Genomic DNA, 16,584 nt, shown 5'->3' with positions numbered 1-16,584 from the left:
GTGTTTGTGTGCATGGGCATGTGTGTGTGTGTGTGTGTGTGTGTGTGTGTGTCTGTCTGTCTGTCTGTCTGTCTGTGTACCTCTCATCACAGTTCAAATCACACTGGTAAGGCTAGGCGGTGGTAAGTCATGCCTGGATAGTGAGGCTTCATGAGTGAGGCGAAAAGAACAGCGCTGTGATTGGCTCAGTTTGACGAGGCCTTCATGCTGTGTGGTTGGCCCCACCCATGTTGAACTTCGTGAAGATCACTCCCCCATTGTTAGTGAGACGCCAGACAGGATCTGTCTGTGTGTGATGTCACAAACAACACTTTTCACCGATGATTGCCAAACTACTTGATAAAGACTGGTGTCTCTCTCCCCCCCCCCCCCCCCCCCCCCCCCCATACGTGTGCTTTCTGTGTTTATATTTGTGAGAAAGATTAATCAGCAGGCCTGTCTGCTGTGAACATGTAGGACAGGTGAAATTAAAGGCCCTGTGTGTCAGAATCGGGGCCTGGGTAAAATGCAAATCCCTCAGAAATAGCTGTTTTATAATGTAAAATAGTCTCTTGTACACACTCCTAATGTAAGATATGTTGATTGTTATTGTAATACCGTGTTGTATGACTAATGGAAGATTGTAGTGGTGGACTGCTGAAGTTACCCCTGTCTATTTTTAAGGCTAATAAATAAAATGTTTTTATATCGGTGCAGTGTGTCTCTTTACGTAATGTTTCCATGACAGCCTGAAATGAACTTTAGGCGGTTTCAATCAGAACACACGCACTATTCTTACACGTACTTTCAAACATTGAAATAATTCAAAGGATTCATTTAAATACTATTTTCAAGAAATTAATATAAAATTTAAATATTAATTTGTTCTGTATAATTTCACAATTCAATAATAGGCATTAACTCCCCCTTTTCCATGATCGTGCTCATCACCTGGCTCCGGCCCCACTGTTCAACTTTGAGGGCTCCACCCTCTGGCAGTGGAGGGAACTGCATGCCCGGTAATTGAGCACACCTGAGGTTTGAGTGGTGTCAGTGGGACGCCATATTTTGTGACCTGCATTTGCCAGTGTTAATATCGCATGGCGCAAAATGTGCAAAATCATGAACAACCAGATGGTAGAACGTCTGAAGAGACCAATGACTGCTCAGTGACCCTGTGGATGTACTGAAGCTGGTTAACATTAATTTTAAGAAGCATAACATATGGATACACCAGGAATTATGAAAAAATAACCTATTATGTTTGATATGAAACTAGTTATTTAATCACATCACCTCTATCGGAATTCAGAAAGGTAACAAAGGTAACAGCCATGGGTATGAGCATAGTTGTTGGTCTACCCTGGGGTACCTAAAGACTTACCATTAGTATCTGCCATTAAGATCTGATGGCTGAGTTCGGATAGGATTTTTTCGTAGTTTGAATGCAACCTAATCACAGTTAATTCTTCATTAGTATAGTCAGTCATGAATCCCGCACTCCAAGGTTGAAGATAAAAATACCTGAAATAACGTCATAGTGAAATTCGTCCCTTTACCAATATCATTTTACAAGCCTCACATGGACAACGAGGGGATAAGCTGCTGGAATGTAGCTGCTGAAAGTATTTTAAATGACCTGATAAAAAATGAAATAAACATTTCAGATATTTGAATGGTTTGGAATAAATAATCTACAATAAACTATTTCAAAATAATATAATTTCATTTGTACATGTATTTTCCACATGGATGGAAATACATCTGAAAGGCAATGAGTTATTTGAGCCAGGTCTACTTTCGATTTCACGGAAATGTTTTTTTTTTTTTTCAGTATTCAATGCCTTGGAGCAAACAGAAATAAATGAAACACACAGAACAAGCGCCACTTCCACATTCTAATATTTGCTAAAACATAAAGAGATGGGAGTTAACATGGTTCTTTTACACACAATTTGTTTTAATTTTACTGAATATATTTTTAGTTACACGAATGCTTTTCTGTCATTATGAAACTCACTGTGCATTGACGTCAGCGACGTCGTTGAATACATCACAGTGAATTCTCGACGTTTTACGCAGGCGACGTAGGAAGCGAATGTGGCGTTTTGACGCACTCATGTAATGGCTGGAGAGAGATCACAGAGAAACAGTAACGTTTCAACAGTGCGTTTTGTGACAGGTTGTATAATGGTTATTATTTGAAACTCTAATTCTCAGTCTTCGTTGTCCTTAATGTAATAAGTCACAACTGACATACTTGCCAGCTAGCTAGTTAACAGACTGTGGCAGGCTAGCTAGCTAGCATAGTCTGGTATGTGTGGTGCGATGCTATGGAGTTAGCTTATAGTACTAACAGTTAGCTAACTGGCTAAGTCATTCTTTTGCAAGCTCTGAACCGCTTACCAATTAAAATTTCACATAATATTAGTCAGCTGCACTTGAAAAGGTATCTTTTAACTTCCACTTAGTTTCTGGGGAACACTGACTAACTACATGTGTAATTTTCATGATTTATCTCGATTGAAAGTTTTGACACGTAACTTATCTTGTTCGTTGCTATCCAACTAATTTGCCATCTGCCCGGCAAATGTGTACTGCTTAGCTTGCATCCCAACAATGCTATTCTGGTGTCTGTATTTTTTTTTTTTTTAATTTGCTGGATAGTCACTTGTGCTACATTGCTACATTGGGCTCTTTTGGGCAAGAAACCAACGACAACAAATTTATTTTATGTTTTATAACTACCGTACCGGACCTTTTCCCCCCACACAGGTGCTTGTAAACGGAAGCGATGGCGTGTGCGAGAGTGCCTTTGGACGAGCTCCATGTGACAGAGCCTAGCGGGCCGATGGGTAGGGATCGCACTCTACCGGCGCTGGTAAGTCAGCGAGAAGTTTCATATATGTACGTATATATTTTCTCTTTCCCGTGTGTGCACACCGTAGCCCACAATTACGTAGCATTTTTTGACATTGACGCCCTTGTTTTTTTTGTGAATGGCAGCACCCGGAGCGGATGGAGGACCGAAGTTTTGTGGCATACAGGCCCCCGCCACCGGAAAGTTCTGGCGCACAGCTAGAAGAGTTCATTGAGCATGCTCAGTTCATCGCTGACGACCTGGATTGGCTGCTGGCGCTACCACATGACAAATTCTGGTGCCAGGTCAGTGGACCCACCTTGTGTCAGGTGGCATCAGAACTCTCTAGCACACAAATCTCCGCAAGATTCTAGATCACCGGGTCTCCACCCTGGCCAGAGTGGGCTGCAGAGTATATTGCATTTATTTTTTACACATTATTGATTGATTGATTAAATTGATTGACTACCCAGCTCACCTTCCCTGGTTTATTTGGCCTAAATTGACTCAGGGTTTTGCTGTGTCTCTGTGTTGTGACAGTGACTCAGTATTTTTACTGTTTCTCTGTGTTGTGACAGTGACTCACGGTTTTGCTGTGTCCCTGTGTTGTGACAGTGACTCAGGGTTTTTACTGTTTCTCTGTGTTGTGACAGTGACTCAGGGTTTTGCTGTGTTTCTCTGTGTTATGACAGTGACTCAGGGTTTGCTGTGTCCCTGTGCTGTGGCAGTGACTTAGTGTTTTTACTGTTTCCCTGTGTTGTGACAGTGACTCAGGGTTTGCTGTGTCCCTGTGCTGTGGCAGTGACTTAGTGTTTTTACTGTTTCCCTGTGTTGTGACAGTGACTCAGGGTTTTGCCGTGTCTCTGTGTTGTGGCAGTGACTCAGGGTTTTGCTGTGTTGTGGCAGTGACTCAGGGTTTTGCTCCTGTCCCTGTGTTGTGGCTGTGACTCAGGGTTTTGCCTGTGCTGTGGCAGTGACTCAGGGTTTTTTTCGTGTCCCCCCGTCCCGCAGGTGGTGTTTGACGAGTCCCTGCAGAGGTGCCTGGACTCGTACCTGCGCCTCGCCCCCCGGGGCCTGGACCCCGAGGCGCTGCCGGCCTCCCCCGCCGCGGCGGACATGCAGCGGCGGCTCCACCGCGCGGCCTTCATGACCTTCCTCCGCATGGCCACGCACAAGGAGTCCAAGGTGGGAACCCCGCCTGCGTCTCCTCCCCCCCGCGTTGTGTTCCTCCTCTTCCGCTCCTGCGCCGAGCTGGGGACTGCGCTGCCTTCTGTGCGCGCGTCATTCAGGCGTACACATGAGGGGGTGTGGTGTGTTGGGCGGCGGTGTGGTGTAGTGGGTAAGGAGATCGTCTTGTAACCTAAAGGTCACAGGTTCAATTCCCAGGTAGGACACTGCCGTTGTACCTTTGAGCCACGATACTCAACCTGCATTGCTTCAGTGTATATCCAGCTGTATACCTGGAGGCTATGTAAATGCTATGCAGAAGTTGTGTAAGTCGCTCTTGATAAGAGCGTCTGCTAAATGCCTGTCATGTAATGTGCTATTTTTAGTGTGTCCCATTTCCTGTCAGAGTGGAAGTCCGTTTGTGATTGGTGTCCTTTTTTTTCTTTCTTTTTCCTTCCTCCTCCTCAGGAGAACTTCATTACTCCCGCGGTGTTTGGAGAGATTATTTACAACAACTTCCTGTTTGACATTCCCAAGATCCTGGACCTGTGCGTGCTGTACGGAAAAGGAAATTCACAGCTGCTTCACAAAATGATCGGTGTGATTTTTTAAAATTTATTTATTTATTTTTATTTTTATTTTTATTTTATTTATTTATTTATTTTTTCTGTCATTGTTTTCCATCGGGTTTTATTTTTTTAAGTGACGAATGCTTATGATTGGCTGTCATGCTCGGCCCGCATCCTGATGTGAGTGTCTGTCTTCCAACAGAGAACATATTCACTCAACAGCCCGGTTACTATGGCGACCTGGAGGAGGCGGTGCCTACAATCATACAGGTACGAGGCACCTGCACGTTTTTCCCACACGGTTTACAGCTGTGTACCATGATCCTGTGTACCACTATACCACCACAGCCTCACAGGCCTGACAGACCAATCTGGGTCTGAGTGTAACGCAGGGGTCTCCAATCTTATCCTAAACGGGCCGGTGTCGGTGCAGGTTTTTGTATTAGCCCAGCACTAAGACACTCTGTTTAACAAGGGCTTGATTGAAGACAATGATTTGTTAATTAGTTGAATCCGGTAGGGTGTTGCTGGACTAAAACACACACACCTGCACCCACACCGGCCCTTTTTCGGGTAAGATTGAGGACCCCCTGGTGTAACAGGTCTGGGTGCTGTCTCACTCCCCCAGGTGCTGGACACCATCCTGCAGAAGTGTGGCCTGCAGCTAGAGGGCGCCACTGCAAGCGAGCCCCTGAAACTGGAGGCTCATGGGAGATCCACTGCCATGACCATGACCCAGAAGGTGACGTGTCACCCAGAGACAGACTGCTCATAAGTGGGGTTTCCATCCAGCTGTTTTTATGCTAATTTAGTAAAAGTAAACTGGAGGGGAAACACCTAAAATGAGAAACAACTGTGAAAAATTTCAAAAAATGTACATGCCATGCATAACTGAGACAGGACTGTTATGATCAGTGCGAGTATGTCTAGCAAACTCTCCTAACTCTGCTTGGCTGGCATAGAATATAATTTCAACAATTTTTTATTATAAAAAAATTTGGTATAATTTTTAAAACCAAATTGCTAATGGCTAAGTGGTTAGTGACCTGTTGCGCAAATGCAACACCACACACGCCCACAAATGCTCGGAAATATACGGGCAAAGGTTTCTCACTTTGCATGGTTACGTCAGACTTCCGAGGCCCATAAACCTCACCTTTGTGAGGGGTGTGGCGTAAACGTGACGTGCGCGCACCTTTCTGCCACCTGCAGGACCTCGTGGACCTGGTCCTATACCTGTGCGATTCCTGCACCACCATTTACTCCTTCCTGGATATCTTCCCTGGCGCCTGCCTGACCTTCCAATCACACGGCTTCCTCAACAGGTGAGTGACAGCACCTTTGACCAATCAAATAAGACTCTTAATTTCAACAAGGTGGTGAACAGGAAAAATGTTTTTTTTTTAAAAAGGTAACACCTGTTTATTCCCCTAGACTGGCTTCATTCTATGAGCTGGCTGTACCAGACATTGAGAAGGCTATAAGAAAGAGGAACTTTGATGATAAGAGGTTAGTGTTGCTGTGGGTGCATGTTGTTGTTTGTGTAAGACGAGGGAGTAGTAGACTGACAGGTATGTGTGTATCCCCCACCCCCCCAGCTTACAGGAGGACCTGTGGAGAAGGCTGTCCCATTCCTGTCGGAAGATGGTGGAGATCGCTCACCTGTTCGTCCTGCACACCTGCTTGCAGCCCATCCTGGAGGGGTGAGGACTCACCTGCGCGCACCTCTTTTTATCCTAATGGCTATGCAGCCCATTAGCCTCAGCCTGCACCTGACCGTAACTTATCCACACGCGAGGCCGAGCCGTCAGAGACTAACAGCCCCTTCCCTCCCTCCCTCTCCCGCTCGCAGCTCGGAGAACGTGCAGTCCTGCGTGGAGGACTTCCTGCAGATCACCACCGCCTTCCTCCAGGAGAAAAGGTACGTTAGGAGGGTCCGGCAGGACGGGACGCGGTGTCTTTGCGGTACTCCTAGCGTGTAGTAACACAAGAGCTTCCGTTTCCTGTGTGTAAGGGCACTGATGATGATGATGTTGATAACGATGGTGATGGTGATGATGATGATGATGATGGTGGTGATGCTGATGGTGATGCTGATGATGGTGATGATGGGTCTCTCAGGTGGATTCAGTGACCACTTCCTGTCGCTCTCCTCAGGTTCCTGGTGGATTATGACGAGCAGTTCCCCGTGGCTGATGATGTCAGCCTTCTGCAGCAAGCCTTCCCTCATCTGTATCCTCTGAATTCATCAGCTTTTCCGTTTGAAGACTCAAAAAAAAAACTTTAAAAACAATCATTTTAAACAGGCATAAACTTAAGATATTAAGGCTATTTTATTCAGTTTAACTTCTTATACCGCCCTCTACAGGCAGATTTGATATTGGGATTTGATATTTGATATTTTATAAAATTTGAGAAGAAAAATGTTTGCATACATCTCAGTGTTGTGGTTTAATGAATACTAAATTAAGGAAAAGAAAGTTGTCAGCCAGTGTCTCTGATTGGCTGGCCTGGTGTTTGTGCACAGACAGAGAAAATGTCCGTTGGCTGGTTGTTTTCCTTGAATCCCGCCGCTCTGCCAGCGACGAGACCAGGACGTCCTACCTGCTACAGGGGGTGGAGTCCGCCTGGGAGGGCGTGGGCAGGAAGAGGCTTCGGCCCGCCCCCATCGCCGCCGCCCCCCAGGAAGTGGAGAGGGGGGGCGAGGAGTGGGCGGAGACCGGGGAAGACCGGACCAATGGGGTGGAGGGGGGCGCAGAGGCCCCTGTGGATGCCCCTCGAAAGGGGGACAATGTGAGTTCGGGGGCAGCTCTCTCTCCTTTCATCACCACGGTTACATTTTCACCATGGTTACACTGGCCTGGATTACACATCAGGGGCAGGAAACTGACCTTTCTGTCCACTGGCCTCGGTGGCCGGTGCCTCCCAAAATTAACCCCCCAGTTTCACAGTTTTACCAGACAACTAGATGTTTAGAATCGAACAGGACCTTCCAGTGACGGGTGGTTACTTGCCAAAGTGGCTGGTGGAGTAGATAAAACTCACCTGCCACTGATAACACTGCGACACTCCAGGACTGGAGTTTGACGCCAGTGCTCTAAAGTGTATGAAATGTGCTGTGTAAATCAAGGCTGATTGATTGATTGATGATTGACTGACTCCTCCCCCTCCTCTCTCTCCCTCTCTCTCTCTCTTCAGGGGGCCGTGTGCACGGTGAGCGCGGGCGAGCTGGAGTCCCTCCTCTCTCACATCAGAGACCTCCTGCCGGACCTGGGGGAGGGCTTCCTGCTGGCCTGCCTGGAGGAGTACGGCTACGACTCGGAGGTGGTCATCAACAACATCCTGGAGGACCGGCTGGCCCCAGCGCTGGACAAGCTGGACCGAGCCATGCCCAGGTACGCTCACCTGTCTGAGCGCTGCCCAGGTACGCTTACCTGTCTGTACCTGCCCAGGTACGCACACCTGTCTGTCCCTGCCCAGGTACGCTTACCTGTCTGTACCTGCCCAGGTACGCACACCTGTCTGTCCCTGCCCAGGTACGCTCACCTGTCTGTACCTGCCCAGGTACACTCACCTGTCTGTACCTGCCCAGGTACGGTCACCTGTCTGAGCCATGCCCAGGTACGCACACCTGTCTGAGCCATGCCCAGGTACGCTCACCTGTCTGTACCTGCCCAGGTACGCACACCTGTCTGTACCTGCCCAGGTACGCTTACCTGTTTGTACCTGCCCAGGTACACACACCTGTCTGTACCTGCCCAGGTACGCTCACCTGTCTGTACCTGCCCAGGTACGCTCACCTGTCTGTACCTGCCCAGGTACGCTCACCTGTCTGTACCTGCCCAGGTACACTCACCTGTCTGTACCTGCCCAGGTACGCACACCTGTCTGTACCTGCCCAGGTACGCTCACCTGTCTGAGCCCTGTCCAGGTACTGGGATGCTGCTGTTGGCCGGTTTTAGGCAAAGTGAATTGTGTGCAGGGTTGGAGCCTGCAGTGCAGTTAATGTTGTTGATGAAACTAATAGAAACTCCTCCCACTATTCATTTGCCACGCCCCCTCAGGCCCGTGAAGGAGGAGCTTCCACCCGTGCTGAACTCCAGGTCTAACGTGTTCGACGACGACGACTTCGACGTCTTCAATCGCGACAAGGTGGACATGACCCGCGTCTGGAAGGGCAGGAGGTGAGAAGACCTCAAAATACTCAACTGCTTTGCTACTGTCAGTCTTACCAGAGATGTGCTCCAGACCTGAGCAAGAAGATTCCTCACAGGTCTGGAAAACATCTCTGCTAAGACCGAGTTCCTGAAAAAGATGTTATATGATTTAAAAATAAAATAGAAGAAAACTTATGAGCTTGTTCACCACCATACTTGTATTTGGAATGCCTGACCCTAACTGATAACTGCATTAGAGGTTGGAAAGCCCTTCTCAGTGCTCATTGGCCGAATCGTGGTTCTGAAATGGAGCGGATTGGCCGAATCGTGGTTCTGAAACGAGCGGATTGGCCGAATCGTGGTTCTGAAACGAGCGGATTGGCCGCGTGTCCGTGTCCTGCAGGCAGGGGAAGAGCGGGCGCGAGCTGCTGGACGACAAGCAGCACGTGGAGGAGCAGCGCGCCCGCTACCGAACCTACGAGACCGTGGTGGACGAGGTGCCCGTCGGCCCCGGGGAGCCGGGGGGCGGAGCCACGGCCTACGCCACCGACGACTACGACGACGAGTACGACGACACCTACGACATCAACCAGGTGGGCGCCAACGACCTGGACGAAGACGCCGACCTGCTCAGCCGCAGGTAAGACACCGCCCACCCCCCCTCCCCTCCGGGGGCCCTGACCACGCCCTCTCTGAGCTCACACCCACACTCACACGGAGCTGGCAGCTGCTGTGCGTTGTGGGTAGGGAGATGTTTGACGGACTGTGCCCCTCCCCCCCCCCCTTCCACAGGCCCTTCACCATCCCGCAGGTCCTCCGCACCGGCAGGCAGGCACAGGGCAGGCAGGAGGAGCCGGAGGAAGAGGAGGAGGAGGAAGACGAAAAGGTTTGGGACCCTTTTTTAGCTGAAGGATGAAGGGGGAAGGGGGACATTGAGCTTCTTAGACTATTTTTCAACCCATTTTATCGTTTGCTGTGATAGATCCCTCATTACATTTCTGCTACCATTCATTCTACCTGAACTGTTACACCAGGCCAGTGGAGGATGGGCTTCCCCACTATAGCCGAGATTTCTCCCCATCGGGGAGTGTTTTTTTTGCCCGGTGTTCTTTTGTATTTCCACTGTGAAGGGTCTTTGTGACAGGGTCTCTGTTAAAAAGCTGGACTGAATTGAGTTTGTGCTGCCCCGCCCCCTGTGCCCCCCCCTCAGGCCGACGCGCTGAAGAGGGACCAGTTTGTGCAGGACCCCGCGATGCTGAGGGAGCGAGCCGAGGCTCGGAGAGCCGCCATGCAGAGCAGGAGAGGGTGAGCAGCCCCCCCCCGCCCCCCGCCGCGAGCGCCACCACGAGCGCCCGCAACCGCGAGCGATCAACCTCACCTCCACCCGCGGGTTTTATGGGCCTATACGGGGACTGATGCTTTTAAACGTCCCCCCAATGCCCCCACGTTTTTTTTCTCACCATTTTGGAATGCCCAGTCTAGGGGAACCATATGGGGGGGGTGACAATTCCATGGTCCCTGACTGACAGGGGGCCCCCAAAACATCATGCTGTAATTGTTCAGGGATGGGGAGGCCTGGGGTGGCCTGGTGTTGGTGGGGCCCAATCTGAGATCTTTCCCGTCCGTGCGCAGGCACCGTCCGGACCCCGCCAGCCACGTGGCGGGCAAGCCGCGGGGTCAGGGGCAGACCCAGGAGACGGCGCTGGACCGGCGCCGGAAGGAGGCGCACAAGAGCCGGGGAGCCAACCACAGCCGGCGCGCCATGGCCGACCGCAAGCGCAACAAGGGCATGATCCCGTCCTGACGCGCGCCGCCGTCGCCATGGACACATCTCCCGCCCGCTGCCGTCGCCATGGACACCACATCGCCATGGACACGGCTCCCGCCCGCCGCCGTCGCCATGGACACATCTCCCGCCCACCGCCATCATCATGGACACCACGTCGCCATGGACACGTCTCCCGCCCACCGCCATCGTCATGGACACCACGTCGCCATGGACACATCTCCCGCCCGGCGCCGGAGGAGGTGGGCGGCGGCGGCGGCGGCCTGAGGATCACTCGGGGCTCAGGTATCCATGACGACAGGGAAAAAAGCGATCACTTCCTGCGTCGAGACTTCGTTTCCTGTTCCTGTTCAGTCCTCCAACCCCCCCATGCCCCTCCCCCCCCCCCACTCTCTGGACTTCTCTGGAGTCTCATTTCGTTCCCTCAATCGGTTTGCTAACATGAAGACATTTTTCGTACTTTTATTTTTGTATGATGGGTAGCAGCCCTGAGGATCGTTTCCTCAGTAGCCGTAGCCGAGTTCGGAATAACTGACGTTTTTAAACAAGGAAGTCCGAACAGTTCGTTAAATTTTACAACCAAAAGGTTGAGGTTTTAGTTCATGAAGGGCTTTTGTTTGGATTTCCTCAATGAAGTGGAATTGAGCACATTGAAAATGACCACAAAAACCAGTTTTGTTATCTGGTGGATGAGTGGGGAGGAAGCTGCATTTGATCATTTCACAAGATCTATTCTGTAAACCAAAGTTCTGACGGACACACACACACAGACACACACACACGTAACACATTTTGCCATGTAACAAATCCATTTATTAAAAGAACGGAGTCACGTAAACACAACGTCTGTGACGTGAAACGTCGACAGTCAGGAAAGTCGACTTCCAGAACGGAACGGAATCCAGGGGGGCGTCAGTGCCGCCGTGGCCGTTGCCGCGGCAACGCGCAGGCCGGTCTCCGCGCCGGGTGTGCGGAGAGGAGCGAGGCGGGCCGGAGACGAGGCTGCGCGGTTAACTTCACGCGGGGTCCGATCCTCTGAAGAGCTCGCGGCAGCGACGGTGTGCCGTTGGGTTTGGGCGAGGAAGACGCCATCGAAGGGCTCGCGATTCTTACGCAAACACATTCTCAGCAACCGCAACTGTACAAGAAGCAATTTAATATCGGAGAGCGTTTGTTTTTTTTTATTCTAACAAAAAAGGCTTATTTATGATTGCTTTTGTACTGAGGCTGTGTCGGAACAAAATAAAGAATGCGTGCATTAATAAATACTGTGTCCTTTGAGGGCTAAATTTCTGTTTCTCCGCCTTCGGAAGTCTTCTCCTAGAGACAGGCTGCAGGTTCGTGCTCTCGTCCGTGAACTTTTTAAGGATAAATGTGCTTTCATGGATGCATTCTGCGTTCAGCTGCTGAAGGTATGAGCCCTCTGTGTGCAAACTGAATGCATTTGCATTGAAAAACAAACGGCTGAAGTGATCCTTGGCGTATGCCTTTCTAGTCTAATGCGCGGCTAAGAAAGCATTTTTGTACCGTGATTTTTCGGAGCAATTTTTAATTTGTTCTTTTGTTCTCCGATAAGGCATAACCACAAATTTAAAAATGTTATTTTTTATATATATATATATATATTTTTTTTTAATATCTCTGATTTCTTTCAAATGGCCAGGAGCAACAGCCAGGTTATATAGATCATTCTCATTGCATTTTGGTCTTGGGAGTGTTCTGTTCATAAGCACAATGATCAGTCTGAACTGTTTAAACTACCCTTTCTGTCAAAGTCTGTAGCGTAGCATTTTGATTTGTCGTAAAATTCTGCCCTCAACAAGAATTACTTCAGGAAAGATGCTGTTGTATCAATCAGAGGGTTATATTTCATATTTGCCCCAGGATGCCCTTGCGCACACATCGATAAAGCCATGCTGGTATCACCAAGTGTTTCCGTACATACACCTGTATGTATAAAAACAAATGAATGCCCATCGGTTAAATACATAGATTAAAAACATTTGGCTCAATGCAGTGTGGTCTTTAAGGTAGGGGTAAAATAATTCCAGGACTAGGTTGGCACAGTGCATTAGAACCACCGTAAAAATGCACTCCGTGGGGTAGGGGGCAGTACAGCTGCTCAGATAGGACGTTGGTTTTCGATGCTCTTGTTGGTCACACAGTACGTACACATTACATGACGAAAGTGTAAAATAATGCAAGTATTGTAGCTGATCCCATGAACTAGAAACTAGGGGTCACAGCACTGCTAGTGGGTCTCCCCAAAGTTCTGCCATCTGTCACAAGGCCGGGGGGTCCCCCTCTCCCCCCCCATACGCGTACCAACCCCGGAGAGGGCCCCCCCCCCCACTTCTGTCTCCAGACCCTCACCCTACAGTACAGAGATAAATGAGGTCTCAACTGTCATTGTAAAACTTCACGAGAGAGTACAAGTCTTGATCCCAGTTTTTCTTCCAGTCGGGGGTCCAGGAGCTGCCATTAGCTGTCTCTGCAGAAGTTCGCTGCAGACAGAAAGATTTACATGATCAAAGTTCAAGGGACGCCAACCATAACTTACAGTCACCGAGTGCCTATGACAATTTACTACAACATAAACAAAAACAATAATAAAACTATTATATTAGCGAATGACTAAAGCTAAACAGTTCACACCAATGGTTAACTCTTATGCCTTATTAAATTTCCAATAAGTGAGCACATGAGATCAGACAATGCACAACTACCTTGCGCTCTTTCAAATGCATTCCTTCATGGAAAAAGGAGTGAGTGGTGGCAGGTTGTTTTGTTGATAAAATAACAGTTTTAACAGAATGCTGCCATTGCACAGAGAGATGCTGGGTGGCGCTAGAGAGCAGCAGTGGTGATGTGCCACTCACTCAGAATGCTGCGTTTGCAGAGAGGGCAGGTCTGCTGGAGGAGCAGCCAGGGGTCGACGCAGTCCCTGTGGAACTCATGCAGGCAGGGCAGAACTCGGAGACACTGCAGGGGAGAGAGGGATGGGTCTGGTTTGGGTCTGTGGGAGCAGGTTTGGATCTGTGGGAGCAGATTTGGGGGTGTATGGGATCAGGTTTGGGTCTGTGGGAGCAGGTTTGGGTCTGTGGGAGCAGGTTTGGGGGTGTGTGGGAGCAGGTTTGGGTCTGTGAGAGCAGGTTTGGGGGTGTATGGGAGCAGGTTTGGGGGTGTGTGGGATCAGGTTTGGGTCTATGGGAGCAGGTTTGGGTCTTTGGGGAGCAGGTTTGGGTCTGTGGGGATCAGGTTTGGGTCTGTGGGAGCCGGTTTGGGTCTTTGGGAGCCGGTTTGGGTCTTTGGGGAGCAGGTTTGGGTCTTTGTGGGAGCAGGTTTGGGTCTGTGGTGATCAGGTTTGGGTCTTTGGGGAGCAGGTTTGGGTCTTTGGGGAGCAGGTTTGGGTCTGTGGGGAGCAGGTTTGGGTCTTTGGGGAGCAGGTTTGGGTCTTTGGGGAGCAGGTTTGGGTCTGTGGGGAGCAGGTTTGGGTCTGTGGGGAGCAGGTTTGGGTCTGTGGGAGCCGGTTTGGGTCTTTGGGGAGCAGGTTTGGGTCTTTGTGGGAGCAGGCCTACCTGGTTGTTGAAGAACTGCTCCAGGCAGACGGCGCAGTTGTCCACCTCCCCTGCTTGACCCGGGTCGCTGCACGTCTTGGGCGAGTGGTACTTCCTGGTTTTCAGGGCAGCCAGCTGCTTCAGGACGTCCTGTTTTGGGAGTAACTGCAAACACGGTGTCCGGCCGTCATTGCTCTCCTGTTTTGGCACCCGGACGCACAGGAGAAGCTCGCCGTCTGCACCGGGGCGGAGAAGCTCATTTACCTCCATGTCATCGTTGAGCTGGTGGTCCCGATACTGCCAGCGTGCTTGAACTATGACCCCCGTGCACAGGATCAGGGCCACGAGGAGCACCGTGTTCCACAGCTGCTGCAGGTACTTCTGGCAACACAATCGCAACGCAGTCGAAACGCAATCAACCCTCAGTATTTCCACTGTGTAGCACTAAATTGTTATGGCTTTGTACTAATAATGTATAGTTTTCAATAGTAATCCGATTCCTGTGATCTGGTAGCTGGCAGTAGATGGATAACAATGGGGAAATTTGTTGTTGCAAATGTCTTAAACATGAGAAAAAAAGTTGTTTTTTTAATTATTGCTACTATACAGGCATGGTGGAGAGGTGACAGTCAAAGGCATTAGAAGATCACAGGGTTGGTTTGTTCTCTTGTTGCTATGGTTGATTTTCATAAGAAGAGCGTTTAGCATTTCCATATTGGTGTGCGCTATGAGCTCAGTGCTGTGGGGTGGGGTGGGGGGTGGGGGGGGTTTCAAAGATTCCCCACCTGAACCTGGGAGTTGGTCTCTCCAGTGCAGATGACCCCCTGCCACTCCCCGTAGAGACCCCCCCTCGACCGTCCACAGGTGGACCACAGGGTCAGGGTGGCCCCCTGTGACATTAGGATTGGGAAAATTAACGTTTCATGGGCCTCCTGTGACTTGACAGCAAGAGGCCCTTCAGTTTTTAAAATAAAAATTTAACACCAAATGCTGAGAAAGCAAACGGGGAAAGACTAAGAGCAGAGCAATCAAAACACACATTAGAGTTACTGTACAATGAGATTAACTACATGCTTTGCCCTGATTGGCAGAAAATATGATTAATAAAAACATTACTGTTCTGTGGCCGATTGCATTATTAGTAGGCAAATTAGAAGCCAAGCACCGCAAATTTGAATCTTACCAGATTATCCTGTAGGATGGTCTTGTATGTGATTTTTGCTGTTGCATGTAGGCCCCTACAAATAATGACCTCGCATGTCATTGTGTCAGAATCACAAATGCGATGTGTACAAAGGCAGTGGCAGGCGATGAACTTAAAATCAAAGGAAGGAGAGTATGATGATGATCAAACAGAGGCCTAGAATCAAACGGGGCTGAAATGCACTAAGAATGCATGACCAGAGGTGGAAAATCCAGGTCCAGAAAGTTGAAGTCCTCCCCAGCATTTTGATCCAATCATCTGGATTAGCTAATTAGTACAATTTGTCAGCCAGGAGGTACAAGTAATCACTGAAATCAGCTGGCTGGGTTCACGGGTGGAAGAAACACATGGCAGGACTTTTTACTTTCTGACCCCAGGACTTTCCACCTCTCGTTGTGGCACTCAACCATGACTTAAAACATAAAAACATATCCACAAATATCACCATGAAATTATTGACTTTGGCTGTACTGGAGCTGACCATCTCCTAACTGAACACAGAGTATTTAAATAGGCAACACCAGAAGCACGGTGTTAAAAATGCAATACCTGAGGAGGACTCCAATGAGCTTGGTGACATTCTCTGACGTCTGAAACACGACAATTGGCTTGGAGAGGACTTGAGAGAGGTCCATCTAGAAGAGACAGACATGTGGAACTACATTTCGCACAGCCGAATATTTCCTCCAACCTTACCAGAGGGCATTGCAGGCACGTGAGGATTATCTGGAATGGGCGAGGGGGGGGGGGCAGGCTTACCTCTCTGACAGTGTTCTGATTGAGGGCCAGAATAATTAGGGCTGAAGCTCCCAGCACTAGAGCCCGCTTCATCTGGAAACAACAGACACAAAATGTTGCAGGTGAATTACACCTGTGCAATCGACCTGGATGCTCCTCAAACAGACAGGCAAACCATCCCGGTTGAAACAGGCTTCGTGAACTGGTTCTTCCACCCAGCGCACGTTTCTCTGCAAAAACATTATTTACATATCACATTACTTTCGGGTGAGCGATTTGCGCTGACCTTGCTGACAACTGCGGCCGCAAATGATTCTTGGTTGCCACTGGCAACCTCGCTCTCTTTTATCTTAACCGGAACCACTCCAATCCATGGCTCCTTGTCTTCGGATTCCACCTGGAGGTCAAGTTCGTCGTCCTGTACCTGACATGCATAACCCAAAAAAGGAGTTGCAGCTAGACGATAACAATCACTAAAAAACAGCGAAAGAAGAAGCTGGATTTTTATATACGTTTTTATTTTGTTCTCAAATTATTTTTGGCCTTTTAAAAGCTCTTTATTTTAAA

General features: G+C 49.2%; 3 protein-coding genes across 8 annotated transcripts in view; 2 read left to right on the top strand and 1 right to left on the bottom strand.

Annotated features, from left to right (window-relative positions):
- Positions 1-2,028: 2,028 nt before the first annotated feature.
- Positions 2,029-11,784, top strand: ascc2 (activating signal cointegrator 1 complex subunit 2). Of its 5 annotated transcripts, XR_004767195.1 has the most exons (21): positions 2,029-2,161; positions 2,755-2,860; positions 2,986-3,144; positions 3,851-4,024; positions 4,475-4,604; positions 4,778-4,845; positions 5,204-5,317; positions 5,788-5,900; positions 6,010-6,084; positions 6,174-6,278; positions 6,428-6,496; positions 6,733-6,807; positions 7,158-7,368; positions 7,774-7,970; positions 8,640-8,759; positions 9,136-9,372; positions 9,525-9,618; positions 9,943-10,037; positions 10,365-10,561; positions 10,593-10,641; positions 10,690-11,784. XR_004767195.1 is itself a non-coding variant. In XM_035436350.1 (20 exons), exons 2-19 carry the CDS (start codon positions 2,774-2,776, stop codon positions 10,534-10,536), a joined length of 2,295 nt encoding a protein of 764 aa, XP_035292241.1. In that variant the 5' UTR covers positions 2,029-2,161; positions 2,755-2,773; the 3' UTR covers positions 10,537-10,561; positions 10,672-11,784. The 5 variants fall into 5 exon arrangements, 4 of the variants coding, with proteins under 4 accessions (XP_035292241.1, XP_035292240.1, XP_035292242.1 ...); XM_035436350.1 differs by lacking the exon at positions 10,593-10,641 and having other exon boundaries at positions 10,672-11,784; XM_035436349.1 differs by having other exon boundaries at positions 10,593-11,784.
- The window catches only part of rnf215 (ring finger protein 215), a 5,966-nt gene continuing 1,081 nt past the window's right edge, over positions 11,700-16,584 (bottom strand). Inside the window, exons 2-10 of the mRNA XM_035436355.1 lie at positions 16,304-16,441; positions 16,039-16,110; positions 15,829-15,914; positions 15,259-15,313; positions 14,861-14,965; positions 14,340-14,456; positions 14,097-14,240; positions 13,398-13,500; positions 11,700-13,022 (exon numbers count right to left, since the gene is read on the bottom strand). Of these exons, the coding sequence (XP_035292246.1) occupies positions 13,000-13,022; positions 13,398-13,500; positions 14,097-14,240; positions 14,340-14,456; positions 14,861-14,965; positions 15,259-15,313; positions 15,829-15,914; positions 16,039-16,110; positions 16,304-16,441 (843 nt within the window). The 3' untranslated portion in view covers positions 11,700-12,999. The remainder of the gene's footprint in view (positions 13,023-13,397; positions 13,501-14,096; positions 14,241-14,339; positions 14,457-14,860; positions 14,966-15,258; positions 15,314-15,828; positions 15,915-16,038; positions 16,111-16,303; positions 16,442-16,584) is intronic.
- The window catches only part of LOC118237536 (SEC14-like protein 2), a 16,923-nt gene continuing 14,701 nt past the window's right edge, over positions 14,363-16,584 (top strand). The window contains exon 1 of one of the 2 annotated variants that reach the window (XM_035436353.1): positions 14,363-14,450. The gene's annotated coding sequence lies outside the window, so the exon portion shown is untranslated. The remainder of the gene's footprint in view (positions 14,451-16,584) is intronic. The other variant, XM_035436354.1, reaches the window with a different exon arrangement.

The sequence above is a fragment of the Anguilla anguilla genome, chromosome 10, assembly GCF_013347855.1.
Source record: "Anguilla anguilla isolate fAngAng1 chromosome 10, fAngAng1.pri, whole genome shotgun sequence".
NCBI lineage: Eukaryota > Metazoa > Chordata > Actinopteri > Anguilliformes > Anguillidae > Anguilla > Anguilla anguilla.
This window is presented reverse-complemented; position numbering and strand designations above follow the sequence as displayed.

Bases quoted from the DNA above. Each gene is read 5' to 3' on its own strand.
- ascc2 (XM_035436350.1), top strand. From the start codon at position 2,774: ATGGCGTGTGCGAGAGTGCCTTTGGACGAGCTCCATGTGACAGAGCCT. The intron at 6,497-6,732 runs GTACGTTAGGAG...CGCTCTCCTCAG, and splicing joins GCCTTCCTCCAGGAGAAAAG to GTTCCTGGTGGATTATGACG. The intron at 6,808-7,157 runs GTATCCTCTGAA...CCGCTCTGCCAG, and splicing joins CAGCAAGCCTTCCCTCATCT to CGACGAGACCAGGACGTCCT.